This window comes from Galeopterus variegatus, unplaced genomic scaffold (genome assembly GCF_000696425.1).
Source record: "Galeopterus variegatus unplaced genomic scaffold, G_variegatus-3.0.2 Scaffold257, whole genome shotgun sequence".
Classification (NCBI taxonomy): Eukaryota; Metazoa; Chordata; class Mammalia; order Dermoptera; family Cynocephalidae; genus Galeopterus; species Galeopterus variegatus.
The window spans coordinates 84036-101778 of NW_007726368.1; the positions used below are offsets into that span (position 1 = coordinate 84036).

General features: G+C 38.1%; 1 protein-coding gene across 1 annotated transcript in view; it reads right to left on the reverse strand.

The window, feature by feature from the left end:
• Positions 1-17743, reverse strand: part of ANK3 (ankyrin 3, node of Ranvier (ankyrin G)) — a 137992-nt gene that overhangs the window by 76625 nt on the left and 43624 nt on the right. The window contains exons 13-14 of the mRNA XM_008566631.1: positions 10718-10771; positions 3611-3734 (exon numbers count right to left, since the gene is read on the reverse strand). Of these exons, the coding sequence (XP_008564853.1) occupies positions 3611-3734; positions 10718-10771 (178 nt within the window). The remainder of the gene's footprint in view (positions 1-3610; positions 3735-10717; positions 10772-17743) is intronic.

Consider the following 17743-nt stretch of genomic DNA (forward strand, 5'->3'; position numbering starts at 1 on the left):
TTTTTAATGAGGTATGAAGCTTCCTGTCCTGCCCTCCATGGAATAGAGCTGCAGAACATAAAACCACTTAGCTGCAGTCTAGAATTGGCTCCTCAGCAACAGAATATTCCACAACTAGCACTGTAGACATCCAGCCTCCCCCCTTTTTTCGGTGACCTTTCTGGTGTAGGGGGCAAGGGCCATGGGGAGTTAGCACCTTTCACAGCCTATATAATTACTCAACTGTCTGATCTAAACCTGGCTTGTTGTATCTTTACCAGTTGAATCAGTCAGACCTTGACTTCGGCCTTGTCTTGTGTGTGCTTGACAGGGAAAAAAACAAAGAGGCAAATAAGGAATGATTCTCTGTTTTGCACAAAATGATTTCTTTTCTCCACCACCTACTAAGATTACCCCAAAGTGGGTATTCTTATATCAATATACAGAGGCCCCTGATATTATAGGCATTATTCTAAGTGTCTATATAGATGGGTGGGTACATTCTTCTAAGACTAGAGTCTTAGTTTGCACCAGAATCTCACACGGATCTCTTTGACCCCCAAATAACCATCATTCTACAGAGTCACTATTACCATCATCAACAAATATTTACTAAGTGACTATAATGAGCACTATCCCTGCACAGAGTTCACCTGGTAAGCCACGTGACTCTGACCACTTGCACAGTCGGGACCTCTGCGCCCAAACATGTGACCCATAACTCTTCCTCCTCACTCCTAACCCCACTTCAGTTGCAAGCATTTCTTTCTATTATTCCCCTTTCTAGTTATTTACCTTCTCTCAAATACAGTAGAAGCTTCCTAAGTGCAGAAATTAACTCAGCACTGTCCAACAGAAATCTATGCTGTGATGAAGATGTGCTAAGTCTGTGCTGTTCAGTAACAGTGGCCATTGGCCACACGTGGCTACTGAGCACTTGGAGTGTGGCTAGTATGACCAAAGAACTGAATTTTGCTTAATATTAGGTAGCCATATGTGGCAAGTGGGTACACTACTGGACAGTGCAGCTTCTAAGTATTCATAGCAATGTTCCATTTTGCTTCAGTAATGTGATCTGAGAGGCACTGGGAAGCTTTACTCTCTGCATTGGACATTCATTTCTTTAAATTATGGTTCCCACAGCATAGTATGTTGACACTGGTGGTTTGTGAGACAGTTATTGTATATGTGGACAAACATTTAGAAATTTTTTTAAAAAGATACATTTTAATTTCATTTTATTTTCAGTTTTTAATCTAAGATCTGTTGATACTTTCTAAAAATCCTCTCTTTTTAAAAAATTTATATATGAGTGCCAACTGCAGAACAGAGCCCAGAATTAGGAGCTATCAACAGAAAGGTCTAAAGATGTCTTCATTTTACACAATGTCTAAAGTTCCTACTCCTGCTTATTCCAGACCAACTTACATTAGGCAGATGGTGCCCATTAAATCCATCAAGTCTCACTCTGAATCCTTAATACTTGGAAGTACTTCCAGCTACTAAAATTAGAGATTATTTGCATGAGGGTCTGGAAAGCATTAAATTGTTTTCAGCTAAGGTCAGTTATATTATTTGTAGCCATCAGTATACTGTATGTGTTAAATACAGGCAGTGTTAGAAAAACATGCCTCAGCATTCTAAAATTATACTAATACACCTAGCACAACTCAAATAAAACAGCAACCAGCAAACAAACGGCTTTTCAAATCAGGACTTTTTCTTAAAACCCAGTGAAATTTCTTCGGTTGCTTCATGCAGTATACAAAATTTTTTAAAGGAAAGAAATTCCTCAAATATTCAGTCAATTTTGCATAAGTAACATTTCTTATTATACGTTTACTTTCTTGCTAATTTTCTCAGAATCACATAATTTCTAAATTTTCTAAAGCTGAGCAGAACCAAGAAAAAAAAGCACATTGCAGCACATCACAGCACAGCACATCACGATGCTTAAGAAAAGAAAATGAGAAAATGAGGGAATGGCACAGAAACATGGTAACAGGCCACGTCTTCTTACCTGATCTTGGGACTATTTTAAAGTATTTTTAGGAAAAAAAAATAACAACAGGAGAAAAAGAAAGCAAAAAATCAGACAGGAAAAAAAGAAAAAAATGTTATGGTTCAATGAGTTACAGATTTAATGTATTCTTTTTTAAATGTTACACTCAGAATAGTTTACTTGGTAATATTCTAACAATGTGCTTTAAAAGTACTGGCTTTAAAGATTTGTAAAAAATATTTACCTCTGAGCATAACATGAGTTGCCAATGTAAAAAAAAATGAGTCACATATAATAGCAACAAATAATGGTGCAATCAAAATTAGAAGTGTGAAAGCCCTGGAATTATCTTAAGAAAAAAATTGTAAGAGGAAATATTCTGGTTTCATATCTCACTGGATGTCAGCTGATACAATTTTCTACATACTACTAATGACTGATTCACAAAACGTGTCATGTGTTATCAGAGGACGAGAAAGCAGCTAGTCATTAGATTATAAAAACTATAAATCCTTAAATAAGATCTTGAGATCCTTTATGGTTCTACATATTTTCTGTTGTATCTTGTTGCTATCTGTGATCACCTGAAATATCGCATATTTTTAAAAAGTTATTTTTCCTCTCGTTAATGACACCTGCTACAATAAGATTTTAGGGCCCTTTATAAATGTATTTAAAAAGCAAAGTTTCTATTTAGTTACATGAGGCTCCAAATTCTATTAAAGAAAGACTAACTCAAGAAAAACCCTGGCCACACCAAGGACACTGAGAATAAACTCCAAGGTTTACTTTGTGGGAAGTACCATTTACTATTAGACAATGAAACTTTTTACAACAGATGCTGAAACTATAGGAAAATGTCCTCAGGGCTCTGGCTTAGAAGGTTTAATTATTAGCTTTAAAATAACTTGACTGTCAGCAAACATGCTGTTAATCCACACCAGGAAAAAGAGGCTCCAGATTCTGGACAAGGTCCTGTTCCTTTCAACCAGTGTTAAGAAAAGTTTGAGTCAAGGTTTTCCACGACCAAAGTTTTATGCTTCTGTTGTAAGGGCTGCATTTGCCACTATTACTGTCCGTGACTTTTGGTAAGTCACTGTTAGACTAATATGTCCCTTATAAACAAAAGAATGGAAACGTTTTACAAGAAATATTCAAACACTTGGTAGACAATTTTAACACACAATATAACTTTTTCCAAGAATGCTCTCTTAAGTCTCAATCATGAATTATTCTTTCAGTAGCGAAGAGAGCATAGTGAACAATTCATACACGTATTTCTTACTCATTGGCAAATAAAATTTTCTTTCTATATAGAGCAAAATTTAATTTTGAAACATATAACCCTATTGGTTCTCCCAGTTTGGTCAGTGAGCTCACTTGCTAACATGACTGCAAAATGGGGGAAAAAAGAACACATGATTACCATGTTCAATCACATGAAGTTAAGGACCGAAAACCACAAAATAAAATAGCAGAGCATGTATATTTGAGTCAAGAAATTTCACTAAATTCACATCCTCATCCAAAGAGCACATTTTGGGATAATGCAAAAAATGAGAATGACTCTCTTTATGACAAATCGTGGTTGTTTTAAATTAACTATGAAAAACAGCAACAACAAAGTACCTGGCAGAACGGGCTCCAAGACTAAAGCCCATGTAACCCTCTGCGGGCAGGGAGTCATCGCCCAGTTCCTTAAGGTCCTGTGGCCCCAGATACTTGTCTGTGTCCCCTGTCATTGCATCTTCACCTGCAGACGTACAGAGCAAGCCAAAATCAGAAGCTTCACTTTTGAGCATGTGTCAAGTGCAGAGAAAACCGCTTCTTCAGTCATCAGCACATTACCCATTATCTCATGTTCATCTTCCCCTATCCCCCGGAAAACTTTGGTAACTGTGGTTTAGAAGGAAAAAGTATAGGGAGAGGTTAAAACAATTTCCAGAGTGAATGTGAACAGTGTAAACAGCTCCTGGTGTTAAGTACCTGTTTTGAAGCATCACTCCTGTCTCCTGCCTCCTGCCTCCCCCTCCAACCCCGGCTGACTCGGTGGGTCTTTGGTCAGTTTTCCTCACCTCACCTATGATGAGGGCAGCTTGTCTGCATGGACGTGGATTGCAAAATAACAGCCACCTCTTCACTACTGTTCTTGAAATTACACGGGGAAGGGAACAGACATTTTTTAAAAATTTTTTTATTTTTTAACAACAATTTTCTCACACACAGGATTTCAGGTTGGAGCTTATGTAAGACACTAGCAAGTATTTGTGTGAACTATAACTGCTCATTTGGGGAACCTTGGAACACATCAATTTTGAACTATTTCTAAACCCATCAAATTAACAGCTCAGCCCAGCTGTCCCAATGCTTGAAATCTACATGGAAAATAACTCTGCCTTCTCGGGAGATAAAATAGGGGCTTCAGCAGTTTGAAAGAAGAAATACATAAAATGCCATTGAACTATTAACAAAGAGTTAATTACGTAAACTACTTTTACTAGTTACATGTGCATAACGTGACCTCTCCTAGAAAAACTACATTCCAAAGTGACAGGGCAGGTTTTTCAAATGTCTTTTGCCCTCTGGGACGTTTTCCCATCCTTCTCAAAAGGTAGCCCAGGCTGTGGAAAAATTCCTTCCACACAGGCAAACTCTTTTTTGTGACTCATTTTCTTTCTGGACATAACCTTGGCTAGCCAAAAGAGATTTCAGAAGTATATGTGTTGTTTTTTTCTCAAAGGTAAGTGATTCATCTATCCCAACTCTATTTTCAAATTCCTTCATTCAGTACTATTCACAATTTCCATTCATTTAAACTCAGGAAACCACAAGTGCTCAGCTTTTAAACCACCAATCAAGTCTAAAAATACACTGTCAACTACTGTTTTTGCAAATGTAAGAACTAAACAGATCAACTTTCTCCTGCTAGCCAGTACCAAGAGATTATTTTAAGTAACTATTTACAGCTGGGTTATTTGCACATCTCACTGCATCTGAAACAAAAACAGCACATACCATCGACAACTGAACGAAAGATCTTACTCTGCGGTAAAGCCATTTCCACCAGGCTGGGCTGATCAAATGCTTTCCTGATGTTTCCAGGAACTCCTTAAGCACTGATTTAGAATCAGCCTCCAAACCAGCCCCAGCAAACCAGTCCCTGGGTTCTATTGACTCTTCACCACCGCTGCCAGGCTCCCCTCAGCATCTCCATCTACTCGCAGGCAGCTTAGGAATCGCACATCTTTCCCCACTCATCGGAGTTCGAAGATTTTCAAAATTTCAGACAAAAACCAAAACCCCAAACCTGGCCACACTTGAGGTTAAGGTCCCTTTGATCACGCCGCAGACATCCTTTTAAAGCTCCTTCTGATTGGGTTAAAGTCTCCTCTGGCAGCCTCTAGCAGGACGGGATGGTGACAGGGACGCAAGCCCTGAAGTTATTTGTATGTAAATGTGAGGACTGCTCCGGTGCAGACGTGCAGAAATGTGACACCAGTGCTCGGGCTAACGGGTAGCCCAGACGCTCTCTCCAAGTGGGGAGACTTAGGCGCTATGTGTGTAATTAGGAGGCGACTCTTCTGAGAATGAAGGAAACAGCCAACCCAGGGAGAAGAAAAACCTTACAAGAAAAGGAAGAGGTGGCCCAGGCGGGGAGTGGCAGCGAGCTCCAGGCGAACTTTCAACTTTGTTCTCAGCCGAGAACACGGAGCCGCGGTTATTTATGGTCCCTGTCAGGTGGAAGGAGGGGAGAGACGGAGGGCGGGCCTGCCCTGGAGCTGGGCTGCTGCAACGTGGGGACAGGGACGCAGGCGTGACTCCGGCACTGCCTAAGCGGCGCTTTGGAGTATGCGGAGCACCGCTGCTTTCTATCAAGAGTTTGAAGAAGGGAGCAGAAAAGCTGGAAAAAACAGCTGGTGTTCTGCTCTATTTGGGGCACAAGTTCTTTCAACTCTTCAATACACTCAGAGGGATGGACTGAGTCTCCCTTCTAGAGAGGTCCGTGGAGAGAGAGCAAGCCCAGGGGGAGTTGAGGTTGGCTGGAGAAGTCTTTATGGCCCTAGGTAGGAGGTGTGTCTGTCACCCTGCTGCTATATTGTTGGCTTCTCTCTCCCCTTCTCTGCTGCTCCACCTGTTTATGTTGGCAATGGAGGAAAAAACGAGCAAGACTGCTGTATCCTCCATCTGAGTACACTGGAGGGGTGATTTCAACTGCTACTTTTTAAAAAAGAATAGCTGGAGAATTAGGCTAGGAAGTAAGTGAAAGGTTTTGAAACTGTCTTGCTGACGCAAACAGTTTACAGCACTTCTTCATACTAGTGCATCGATCCCCTTGGAATGTCACCTAAATATACAGGAATTCGAATCTGGACACTGATGAGGTGGGGAACAAATTCGTTTTCCCTGGATAAGTGCATAAATAAGTGAACGATGAATGACTCATGTAATATTAAGATGATATGACACTTGGTGCTTTAATCTTATCAGCCTGGCTGTAAGCAACATTGTAAATACACAGAAATAGAAGGGAAGCCACTTATAATGCCTGGTATGTATTACAGACTATGCCCAAGCAAAAGAATAATTTCCAACTCTGTAAAGAGTGGAAGGGGAAGTCATGGTTAAAGAGGAAAAATGTTGAACGCTAATCTGTTTTTCTGGTCTGCTTCTGGAATTCAAACTACTTAGCAAAGTTTTATTCAATGACTGTCAATCATTCAAACTCCCTAACAAGGCCTGTGATGCAAAATGTTCGTTCCTTTTGACTTCCTGACCAACCTCAACTCTGGCCACTATTCCACACCCATTGTGCCCTCTTATTATACAGAATTATGTCTCTCCCTATAATCCCTTAAACACTTTAGACTTTGAACCTTTATGTAGGTGTACTCTCTTCATAGAACCTTTCCCCCTCTTCTTTACCTACTTTCTCCAGTCTTAGACTCTCATCAAAGTGTACTGCTTGTAAAAACATCTGCTCAGTCTCTCCCATTAGTTGGTGAGACCCCTAGATTAGGAGCCATAGTTTTCTTGGGCCAGGCATATTGGAAGTGCCCCACAGATAGTTTGGGGTTAATGATTACTAATAAAGAGATTAGTTTATTTATTTTTTAAAATCTACATGTAAAATCTACAGTAACTTAGCACTCTGTTCAAATATTAAGCTTGATGACTGGTATACAGTAAAATTTCAGTGAAAGTAAGTTTCCATTATTCTTTACCCATCCTTCTTAGACTTCAGAAATGGTCACTATGAAACCAAAAGAAACTTCAGGTGTGGCAGGAATAGGAGCTGTCAATACATTTGACCAAAGATTAATTAAAATAGCATTATGACATTAAGTAATTATGCACTTACCATTTTAGAACAGTGAAAACATTTCTTAAAAGACATGCAGTTTAGAAATAAAGCTAATAGTATTATTTCAATGCAGTTTTGCATGGTAGATGCTCTGGGTTCAGATCCAAGCTCTACCATTTACTTATTAGATGACCTTTGAAATGCCATTTAACTACTCTGAGTCACAGTTTCAACCTTTACAAAACTGGGATAAGTCTTACTCTACCCTAAGACCTCCTGGGAAGATTAAATGAAATAATGCAGAAAGGAAGGGCTCAATCACACACCTTTCTATAACACAGCTTTCTCCAGTACCCAAACATCTGAATGCATGAATTCATATTGTTATCATTTAAACGCTACTATTTATACTGGTAAAGGGAAAATCCAACCACGACAGCAAACTGTCCCTGTTCTCTACTATGTAACACAGGATCTGGCTCATCGTAGGTATTCAACACATATTTGTTGATTGAATAAATGAACAATAACAACAAAATTAACTCACCTTTCATTAAGCAAAACATCCTATAATTATTGTATAGAATGTTTTAACTACTATAGACACACTAACGTACAAACATTAGAAAGGAATGAGATGAATTTTACTGAGGGACTTCTTAACTGCTTTCTAATCCACTATATAAATCGAAAATACTTTGGTTAGTAGCAGCTTCTGACAACAGGCACAAGTGTGTATAAGCCAACCAAGGTAATTCTATTAATGGATGATACTCATTCAATATCAGATATATTTAGTTAAAAATATCTATATTACCAAGAGCCAAATATTTTCACTTACTAACAAGTATATGTGTGGGTTTATGTTTCCTAGAAGTATTTGGTGCAGTAGAATAACAACTGTGTTACAGGTAAGTTTGACTGTCTGCTAGAAAAGATGGTATTGGTAGCTAGTCTCTAAAGATACCCCACCCATCCCCACCCACATCCACCTCCAATGAACCATGTTTCTTTTTCATGCCCTTGTGTCATGTCCTTACCTGAATCTGGATTGGCTTGAGTTTTGAATAATAAAATTCAGGGAAAGTGATTTTGTATGACTTTTGAGTTTGAGTTCAAATAAACCTTTCAGGTTCTCCCTGAGTCTCTTGGAACTGGATAAAGTCCAGGAGAAGCCAGTTCCAATGTAAGAAATTTGACTACCATGAGACCGCCATGTTATAAATAAGCTCAAGGTAGTCATATAAAGAAGCTGCTTGGAGAGAATGCATGAATTTGTATAGTTATTTAAACGCTATTACTTATACTTGGAAAGGGAAAATCTAACCATGACAGCAAAAAAAGAGAGAAAGAGAGATACCCAGCCAGCCCTGAGCTGTTCCAGCCATCCTAGCTAAGGTGCCAGACCTTTGAATGAAGATACCGTCTTGGACATCTGGTTATGTTATTCCCGCTTCACCTGCTATCTGACTGCAATCTCCTGAAAGATCCCAGGAGCCTGGCTGAGCACAGTTAACTCACAGAACCACGGTTGATAATAAATTAAACCACTGAATTTAGAGGTGTGTTGTTACCTTGTAATAGGTAACTGAACCCCAGAGAAATGAGAAATGACAAGGTCCAAAGTTAAGCCAAAGAGGTCACACAATGGTTGCCTAACAGATCCCTAATAAATTAGAGTTAGACTGTAATGCATTACATGATTAGTGTAAACAAAGTCCAGAAGTACAGTGGCAAATGTCACTAGAGAAGCCCTCATTTTTTTAGCATTGACTTTATGCTTTTTGAAACTTTTGTTTTGAGCACTGATGTTATCGTTAATCCATTTCTGTCAAAAAAAATATTGAGGCTGGAAAATGTTTTTAAAAAGAACACAAAACTCTGCAAATCTACCTCAATTTCACCATTAACCAAATAATAAAAACTGTTTGGAAGCATTTTACTTCAATTTCCCAGCTATTTTATTTTCCTAGTCTTCCCTATTTTATGACTAGGCCAAGAGAAGAGATTTCTTGCACCATAATCAACCTTTCAAAGATCATTAACTTTGTCTACCAAGGAAACAATACAAAATGGAATCAGGAACAAAGGAGCAAAAAAGAGAGAACATATTAAATGATTATCAGAACTGTGCTAGGCCAAACAGGTGTACCCTCATTCCTTTTTATATTCTGAGTCAATGGTCTAGTAAGACGTGTACTACACCTAATTCAACTTCCTTGCAATCTTTCAGTATGCCCACTAATGATCCTTTTTATGCTGAATAAAGGAAACAGTTCTTGGCATAATATTTAAAAGTGTTTTCTTGCTCTAGAAGTTCATTTATTATTTTCCCCCTCTCTCTCTGTGTAAATTGCTCCCAATCTCTTTCCACTTCAAGACTATCACCAAGGAATACTTTTATTGCTTTTCCAAGGATTGAAAGTAGTTTTCAATCTGGCTGGAGACCTGAATCATAGAGAAAGTTCCTTAAGATAATTATACCAAATTGTATTGTTTGAAACTTTGCTCAGAAGTGCTTAATTTTTCCGCTGTGAATTGCAGAATCTCCCCAAGGTTTGTATTTTATAACTTTATAAGGTTGAAATTAATAGTACAAAACACCAAATGAATTAATAGTACAAAACTTCCAAATTACATGGGATTGAAAAAAGATAGATTAGAAAGAATAAAGAGGAACACAGTCTCTATACTCTAGTGATTTATTAGGAGTTGATTTCTTAATAGAACTCAGCAAGTAGTCTTACACACAAGCAGTTAACAATTAAACTCAGAAAACTTAAATTTACTGTTACTTATTCTTTAAGAAGTGATTTTTTAAAAAATCTCATAGCAAAGAGAGGAAATAAAAACAAATCATTTATTTCTAGTCTGTATTATAGAATGGTAGAATAAAATCACATAATTATAATTAACACTAATATTTATTGAGCATTTACTATGTTCTAGGTACTGTGTTTGGTGTTTTTTTTATATATATATATATAAACTATATATATATATATGTTTTATAAATATATATAAAATCTCATTTAATTCCAACAATCTTACAAAATAAAAGTAACTCCATTTCAATATAAAGAAAAAGAAGTTTACAGTGATGGAATAAATAATCCAAGATCACTTAGAATATCAGAAAAATGGGATTCAAAATGAGTTGATTTGACTCTAGAGCCCTAATTTTAAGTACTGCAATGTGCCGGCTATAGAAAACTTGGAATACTATTGAACTAATACTACAAGAAACTGGTAATCAAAATGTAAGCTCCATGAGGGCAGGGGGTTTTGTCTGTTTTATTCCATATCCAGTGGCCAGAACAGTGCCTGGCACATAGTAGGTGCTCAGTAAATGTGTGGAATGAATGAAAGATCAGTCAGTGATTGCCTTTGAAGATGGTAACTACATTACTGGGGCAAGGAGGGGGGACACTTACTTTTTACCATAAATTCTTGTACCTTGGGAATTTTATACCATGTGCATTTATCACCTATTCAAAAAATGAATAAAATTAACAAAATAAAACAAAACAGAACACAGGGATTGCAGATAAAGTCATATAAACTGTGCCCACTAGAAACTGTATTATGACATACATAAGTCTGCCAGGTAGATGTTAAGATGTGCATGTGCACCAGAAGATACCCAGCAAACATGGACAGGAAGCTTAATACTTTATGATATTCTACCTTATTTGCCTCTTCAAGAGATGGAACAGAAGAAATGAAATAACAAGGTAGGAAGAAGGATATGCACATTATTAACGTGGTACTTCTGGCAGCCTCCCAATGCTCTAACGCAGTAGTTCTCAGCCTGTAGTGTGCATCAGAACCCCCTGAAAATTTGCATTTCTAACAAATTCCCAAGTGAATCTGATGCTGCTGGTCCAGGGACCACACTTTGAGAACTATTAGTCGAAAGGATCCTTACAAATAAATGACAGTTATCTAATGGCAGTATAGACTGTACAGAATTAAGTATCTATTTTCCAGTTGGGGATTACTAGAATAATTAAAATATTATCTTCAGCAACTGAATTCAATTAATTCAGTGCAGTGTTTCTCAAATTTTTATACTTATACCTACCTACATACACACATATTTTATTTATTTGTATCACCTGGGGACCTTGTTAAAATGCAGATGCTGATTCCATAGGTCTAGGATAGACTTTGAATTTCTGTGTACAGTAGACTGTCAGGTGACTGCACTATTTCTGGTCTGCAAACCACACTTTGAGTAGCAAGATGGTAGAGCCAACTATTGCTTTTGAGGCACTTAGTTTTCAGTATAGAAGACTAGAGCACAAATCATAACACAAATATTGTACTGCTGCTCCTTCCTGCTGGTTATTATTTCTTTAGTGCTTTCTACTTGTTAGGCACTGTGTTAACTGAGCACTTTATATGTGCATCTCATTTAATCCTCAACCCTATGAAGCAGGTATTATTATTCCTCTTTTATAGATGGAGAAATGTATTCAGAGGTTAACTTATTTTTCAAAACTCACATGTCAAGTCAGTGGCAGAGTCTGGGTTAGAACCCGTACAGTCAGGTTGCAGAACCCAAACTCTCAACCATCACACCACAATGGCAGAAGATGAACAAGAGACACTACAGACAAAATATTACAAGAGCTCAAAGGAAGGCATCATATCTGATTGGGTAGATGTGGCAGAGGTTGAATGGACGATGTGTGAGTTAACATAGGCAGAGGGAAGTGGAAATGGGAAGTAGGCTGTCCCCAGCCAGAGAACATAGAATAATGGGGAAGGAATGGAAGTCGGCTGAAAACAGCAAGCAGCCAGCTTCACTGAAGTGATGGGCAAATGAGTTGTACAAAGCGAGCTGGCTGGCGCCCTGCAAGAAATCCTCCAGGGAATCCTGCATCTGGAATCCGTAAAAGAATGATTATTAGCACGAATAAGCAAGAAAGAACAAAATCCACTGGTAGAACAAAAATCCAAATGAGAAAAAGAAAGAAACTAAATCTTACCACCACAAAAATACATAATGACAATGTAATAATTCCCCTGCTTTGTTTCTGATTTTAGTAATTTCAGTCTTCTCTCTTTTTTCTTGGTCAGTCTAGATAAGGGCTTGCAAATTTTGTTGATCTTTTTAAAGAATCAACTTTCAGTTTTGTTAATTTTCTCTATTGTTTTTTAATTGCCTATTTTATATATTTCTGTTGTAATCTTTGTTCTTTCCTACTTATGTTTGCTTTTGGTTTAGTTTGCTCTTCTTTTTCTATTTTCCTAAGGTAGAAGTTTACATTACCGATTTGAGATTTTTGTTATCCTCAATATAGATGTTTACAAATATAAACTTTCCTCTAAGCACTGCACCTGTAAATTCTGATATACTGCACTTTGATTTTTATCTCAAAGTACTCTCTGATTTCCATGTAATACTTCTTTTTACCCATTGTTTATTTCATTTCCACACATTTGTGAATTTTCTAAATTTCCTTCTATTACTGTGGTCAGAGAACATATTTTCTATGATTTTAGTCTTTTTAATTGTATTAAGACTTGTTTTGTGGCCCAAAATTAAATAAATAAATAAATAAACATCAAAAAGCCAAACACAATGACTTTCTGCTCAGGTTATCTTTTTTTTTTTTTTAAAGTACAAACTCAATTTCATTCTTTACTTTTAAACCTTATTCTGTTCTCTGTGGCTAAATGTGCTTTTAAAAAGCTGTATAGCAGTTTACTGCTCCTTAATCCAGGCTAGACATAGTTTCTAAAAGTAAGCACGCATGACTCAGTATTGGCACTTTTCCAGATTAGCAATGAAAAACGTCCCCTGTGATCTTAGTTGGGTTAATAAACAAACCCATCTCAGAAAGGAGAAAGAATTCAGTGTCTTTCCTGTGAAGAGGTAGAAAAAGACAATGTTGGGACAGACACCATAATTTTTTCATATTCTTATCAATACTCCTTAACCTTGACACAGAAATTCCCCTTAGTCATCTGACTAGGATCAGACATTATGCTGACTTGATCAAATGAGCACCTAAATCTAAAGACAGAATGCTGGTAGAAAGGAGTATAAGATTACTTACACTGTTTTCATTGTCTAAAATCTATGCCACTTGTAAAGAAGACTAGACCATGAATTAATTACTGGCCACACACGAGCCCTGTGGAATCAGGCACTAAAATATTGGTTTCTACTTGCAGAGAAATTAGGTAGCAAAATTCACCGTGCAGGGTCATGCCAACTGGTTCTTTCTTCTATTCATTCTTTCTCAGCTGTTCATCTAGCTTCAACCCCAAATCCAGACCTCATGAATCTCAGCTTTTCATTACCTGGGCACATAAAGACCGTGTGTGTAGAATACAGGAACACGCTCATGGTTCCCAGGTATAAAGTATCAGGCTTGTGTACACTTTGTATACACTTCCTCCTGTTATACCCAAATTACCTATCATTGTGCTGGGCAATAAACACCCATTTATTGGCTCGTTTTGTATTTCCAATCTATACCCCCAAAATGCGTGCATATGAGTACAAGGTAAAGACATGTGGGGTCTCTTCTTAGTTTCCATCCTCATGGAAGCTCTGGCCCAGGTGATCAGGCCATGTCTTTCCATTTGTAACATCTTCCTCTTGTTTCTCCAACTCTTCTTGCTCCCAACCCTCTGCCCACCACCCTGCCTTCCCCTTGCCCATTCATTCTCAAAGTTGATGTTCTTGGGTTCACCTTCCACTCCTCTCTGTTGTCAGGATCCTAATGTGAGGGGGAGGGGGTTAGGGATGGTGAGATTAGGACCTGCTACAACATGAAGCAGGTCAGACTTCTCAGATCTGGGGACTAGGCAGGGACAAATAATTTAGAGGGAAAAAAGGCATACTTGTTTTTGGTGGCTCATATTGAGATTGACCCCTGGACCTTGGTGTTATCAGCATTATACTCTAACCAGCTGAGCTAAATGGCCAGACCAGGGAAAAAAGCCTAGTCAAAATTACAAGTTTTGGGGGGGCAAATGAAAAAACAATCTCCTGTCTGCAGTATATAAGCAGGCTTAATTTCCTGCCATCTCTTGAACATTCCACGGGCCACTCCAGCTACTCATTCTGTCACAGCTTCTTGGGGAAAAAATACACATATATACTCACTGTCTGACCTTCTCACCACTGTTAGAACTACTCTATTCAATGTCTGAATCCGTGATGTCACGGATGAACGTGACAGCTGCCGAGGTCACCAAGGGTTCCTATATCGCCTGTGCTCATTTGATTGCGGATATCTCTCCCACAGCTTTCGTTCTTCAGGTTTTCTCCCTTCATTTTCACCACTCCCTCTCCACATCCCTTAGCATTCCTCTTTCACTTAAATGTCAGTGTGCCCAGAGTTTTCTGGAACCGCTTCTCTTCTTCCCTATCATGCTGTGCCCTGGGAACCTCATCTGGGCTGGTGCCTGGTGACACCACCCTCGTCACCACCCCTGGGTGCTGAGCTCTCCTTTGCAGTTTTGTGCTTTGCTGTCTCCAATACTTTGATGGAAAAGTTTTCTCAACTCAGAGCCCCTTTCCAATCCCTACCCTTCCACCATCCCCAAATTTCTGCCTGTCCAAATATCTATTCTTTAAAATGCTTTTCAAGTTCCTTCCTGAGGCCTTTAGAGATCTCCCCTTCTTTTGTATCTCCTCCTTATTTGATCTTTTCTTCTCTTACTGCATCTCTCTGAGTAGAAAGTCTAAGCAAAAAACTAAATTCAAATTCTAGTTTCCTTGATTATGTGAATCTCAACAAATACCTTAAACTCTTTGGTCCTCAGATTCCTTAATGTAAATTAGGTCTAATAATACTTTAGATTAGGTCTACATGTAAATTAGGAATAATAATAACAGTACTAATAATACTCTCAAGTACTTTGAGAGAATCAACCAAGATAAGGTGCCAAGAAACTAACATTTACTGAGATCTTGCCATATGTCAAATTCTAGGCTAATTTATCTTATTTATCTCATTTTAACTTATAATAATCCAACAGTCGTGGGGCTCTTATCTAAATTTCCAGACATCTATGTTGGATGTTAAGTACGAGGATTTAAATATGAGCCTTAGCGCTGACTTGTGTGATCTCGATCAAGGTTCTTAATCTTGCTGAAACTTATTTTCCACATGTATAAAATGGAAATAAAATGGTTCTAACTTAGAGGAACATCCAAGAGGGTTAAATGACATAATAATGCATGAAATGGGTATAGCTTAATGCCTAGCATGCAGAAAGGCTCAATAAATGACAAAGTGCCTTGTTTATGATGTTGAGAGATTCATTTGTATGGAATCCTGAGCAGTGCAGAGACATAGGTAAAAGTGTGGAGTTAAGTCAGTAGGTGCATTCATTCATGAATGAGGACATATATGTACTCATGTGTCCCAAGAGCTATCATAGTGACTAGGACAGCTCTGCTCCTATGGAGCTAACAGTCTATTTTGAAAGAAAACAAAATTAATTATGAGTTGGCAAGCTACAATCTATGGGCCAAATCCAGCCTTCTGCCTATTTTTGTAAATAAAATTTTATCGTCACATAGCTGTGCCCAGTTGTTTAGGATTGTCTTGGGCTACTTTTGCGCTACAAAGGCAGAGTTGAGCAGATGCGACAGAGACCCCATGGCCTGAACATTCAAAAATATTTACCGCTGGCCCTTTATAGAAAAAGTCTGCTGACACCTGAAATTAATGACTAATATTTTATTAGGAAGAAATAAAAAAAAGTGACTAAAAGAATGACAAGGAGATAGCCAGAGGCCATATCACACAGAACTTATCGACCACAATAAGGGACTGAAATTATTCTATATACAATGTAAAACCTTGGAAAGTTTCTTTTTTCTTTTCCAGTTTTGTATATGCACTACTTTCCTGTGTATTTGTAGTATTTGGGGGGGCTATTTTTATCATAAATACATCAACCACATGGATGAGTACATAAGATATAAATGTACATTTAAACATAAACACCGTCCAGGTAAAGAAATACATTAACATCAGCACCTCAAAAGCCACCCCCATCCCCCATACCAATCACAGGCCCCTCTTTCCTCCTCACAGTAATCACTTCTTTATGATATTCTTTTCCCCGCTTTTTTTGTTGAAAAAAATTATCTATTTAATTTTATAATTCTAATTTATTGTCACCTGTTTTGATAAATTCTGTTGTCTTTGCATAACCTACAACCTAGAAGTTGTACCCCTAGGTCTCTACCCTACAGAAATGCATGCATATGTGTACCAGAGACATATATAAGAAGGTTTGTGGCAGCTTTGTTTGCAATAGTCCCAAACTGGAAATCCACACATCCATCCAACAGTCGGTGGATAACTTAATTATGGTAGAGGCATACAATGGAATATTATATAGAAATGAAAACGAATGAACTACAATTATATGCAACAGCATGAATGAATCTTAAAAACATTATTATAAGTTTTGGGGAGTTTTAAGCTGGAGAATGGAATAACATGATTCAATTTATGTTTTTAAAGGCTTGCTGTGGACGGTGTGCAGAAAGTTAGCCTATGGGGTAAGAGTAGAAGTGGAGACCTAGAAGGAGGCTCCTGCAGTATTTCACATGAGAGATGCTGGTGGGTTGGATTAGGGTGGTGAGAATGGAACTGGAAGAGAAGAAGAGAGATGTGAAATGTGTTGTGGGAGTAGGACCAATATGACTTGCTGGTGGGCTAATATGAGTGGTAAGAAAAGAGAGAGTGCATAGAACTCACAGGGTTTGGCTTGGTTGGTGGAGCCACTTACCGGGATGGAGAGGGTGGGAACAGACACTGTTCTGGAGGGGTATGTTTAGGGGATGATGAATTAATACATCTGTAAGAATCTAAATGGAAACATGCATAGCTGGATAAGTGGATAGTATGGGTGAAAATCACTAAACAATTCCAAATCCAAAGATAGGATACCAATGAACAGACTCTGTTTTACAATAAAGGCCCCTGTGTCCCAGTCCACAGATCTTTTCCTTTAGCTGGAAATTCTTTTAAACTCATTACATTAACTATTCTTTGAGATACAGATATGCCTTGGGAGACTCATTTTAAAGCCATTTATTGATTTGATACAAAACCTAGGACCGTCTCAGTGAAAAGGAGTTTAATGGAAGGAAAAAGGAACATGTCAGGCACATCCTCTCGATCCTATCTGTTTCCCAAAACCTGTATAACTAGCCTTTTCTTGAGTCCCCTTCACTCTGATGCAGCTGACCAAACATGGAGTGAAGATGTGCGGTGTGCCAAGCACTGCACCAGGTTCTGGTGGTACAACAGAGATTAAGATTTGGTTTTCACTTCTGATATTTCCAAGTTGCCATTTTGACTTTATCAGTGAGAGATGCATGCATAATTACATGCAATTATGTAATGTCTATTTGAAAGGCCAACTGTCAGCACAGAAATATCAGACAAATTATTCTATGTTCTCAAATGGCT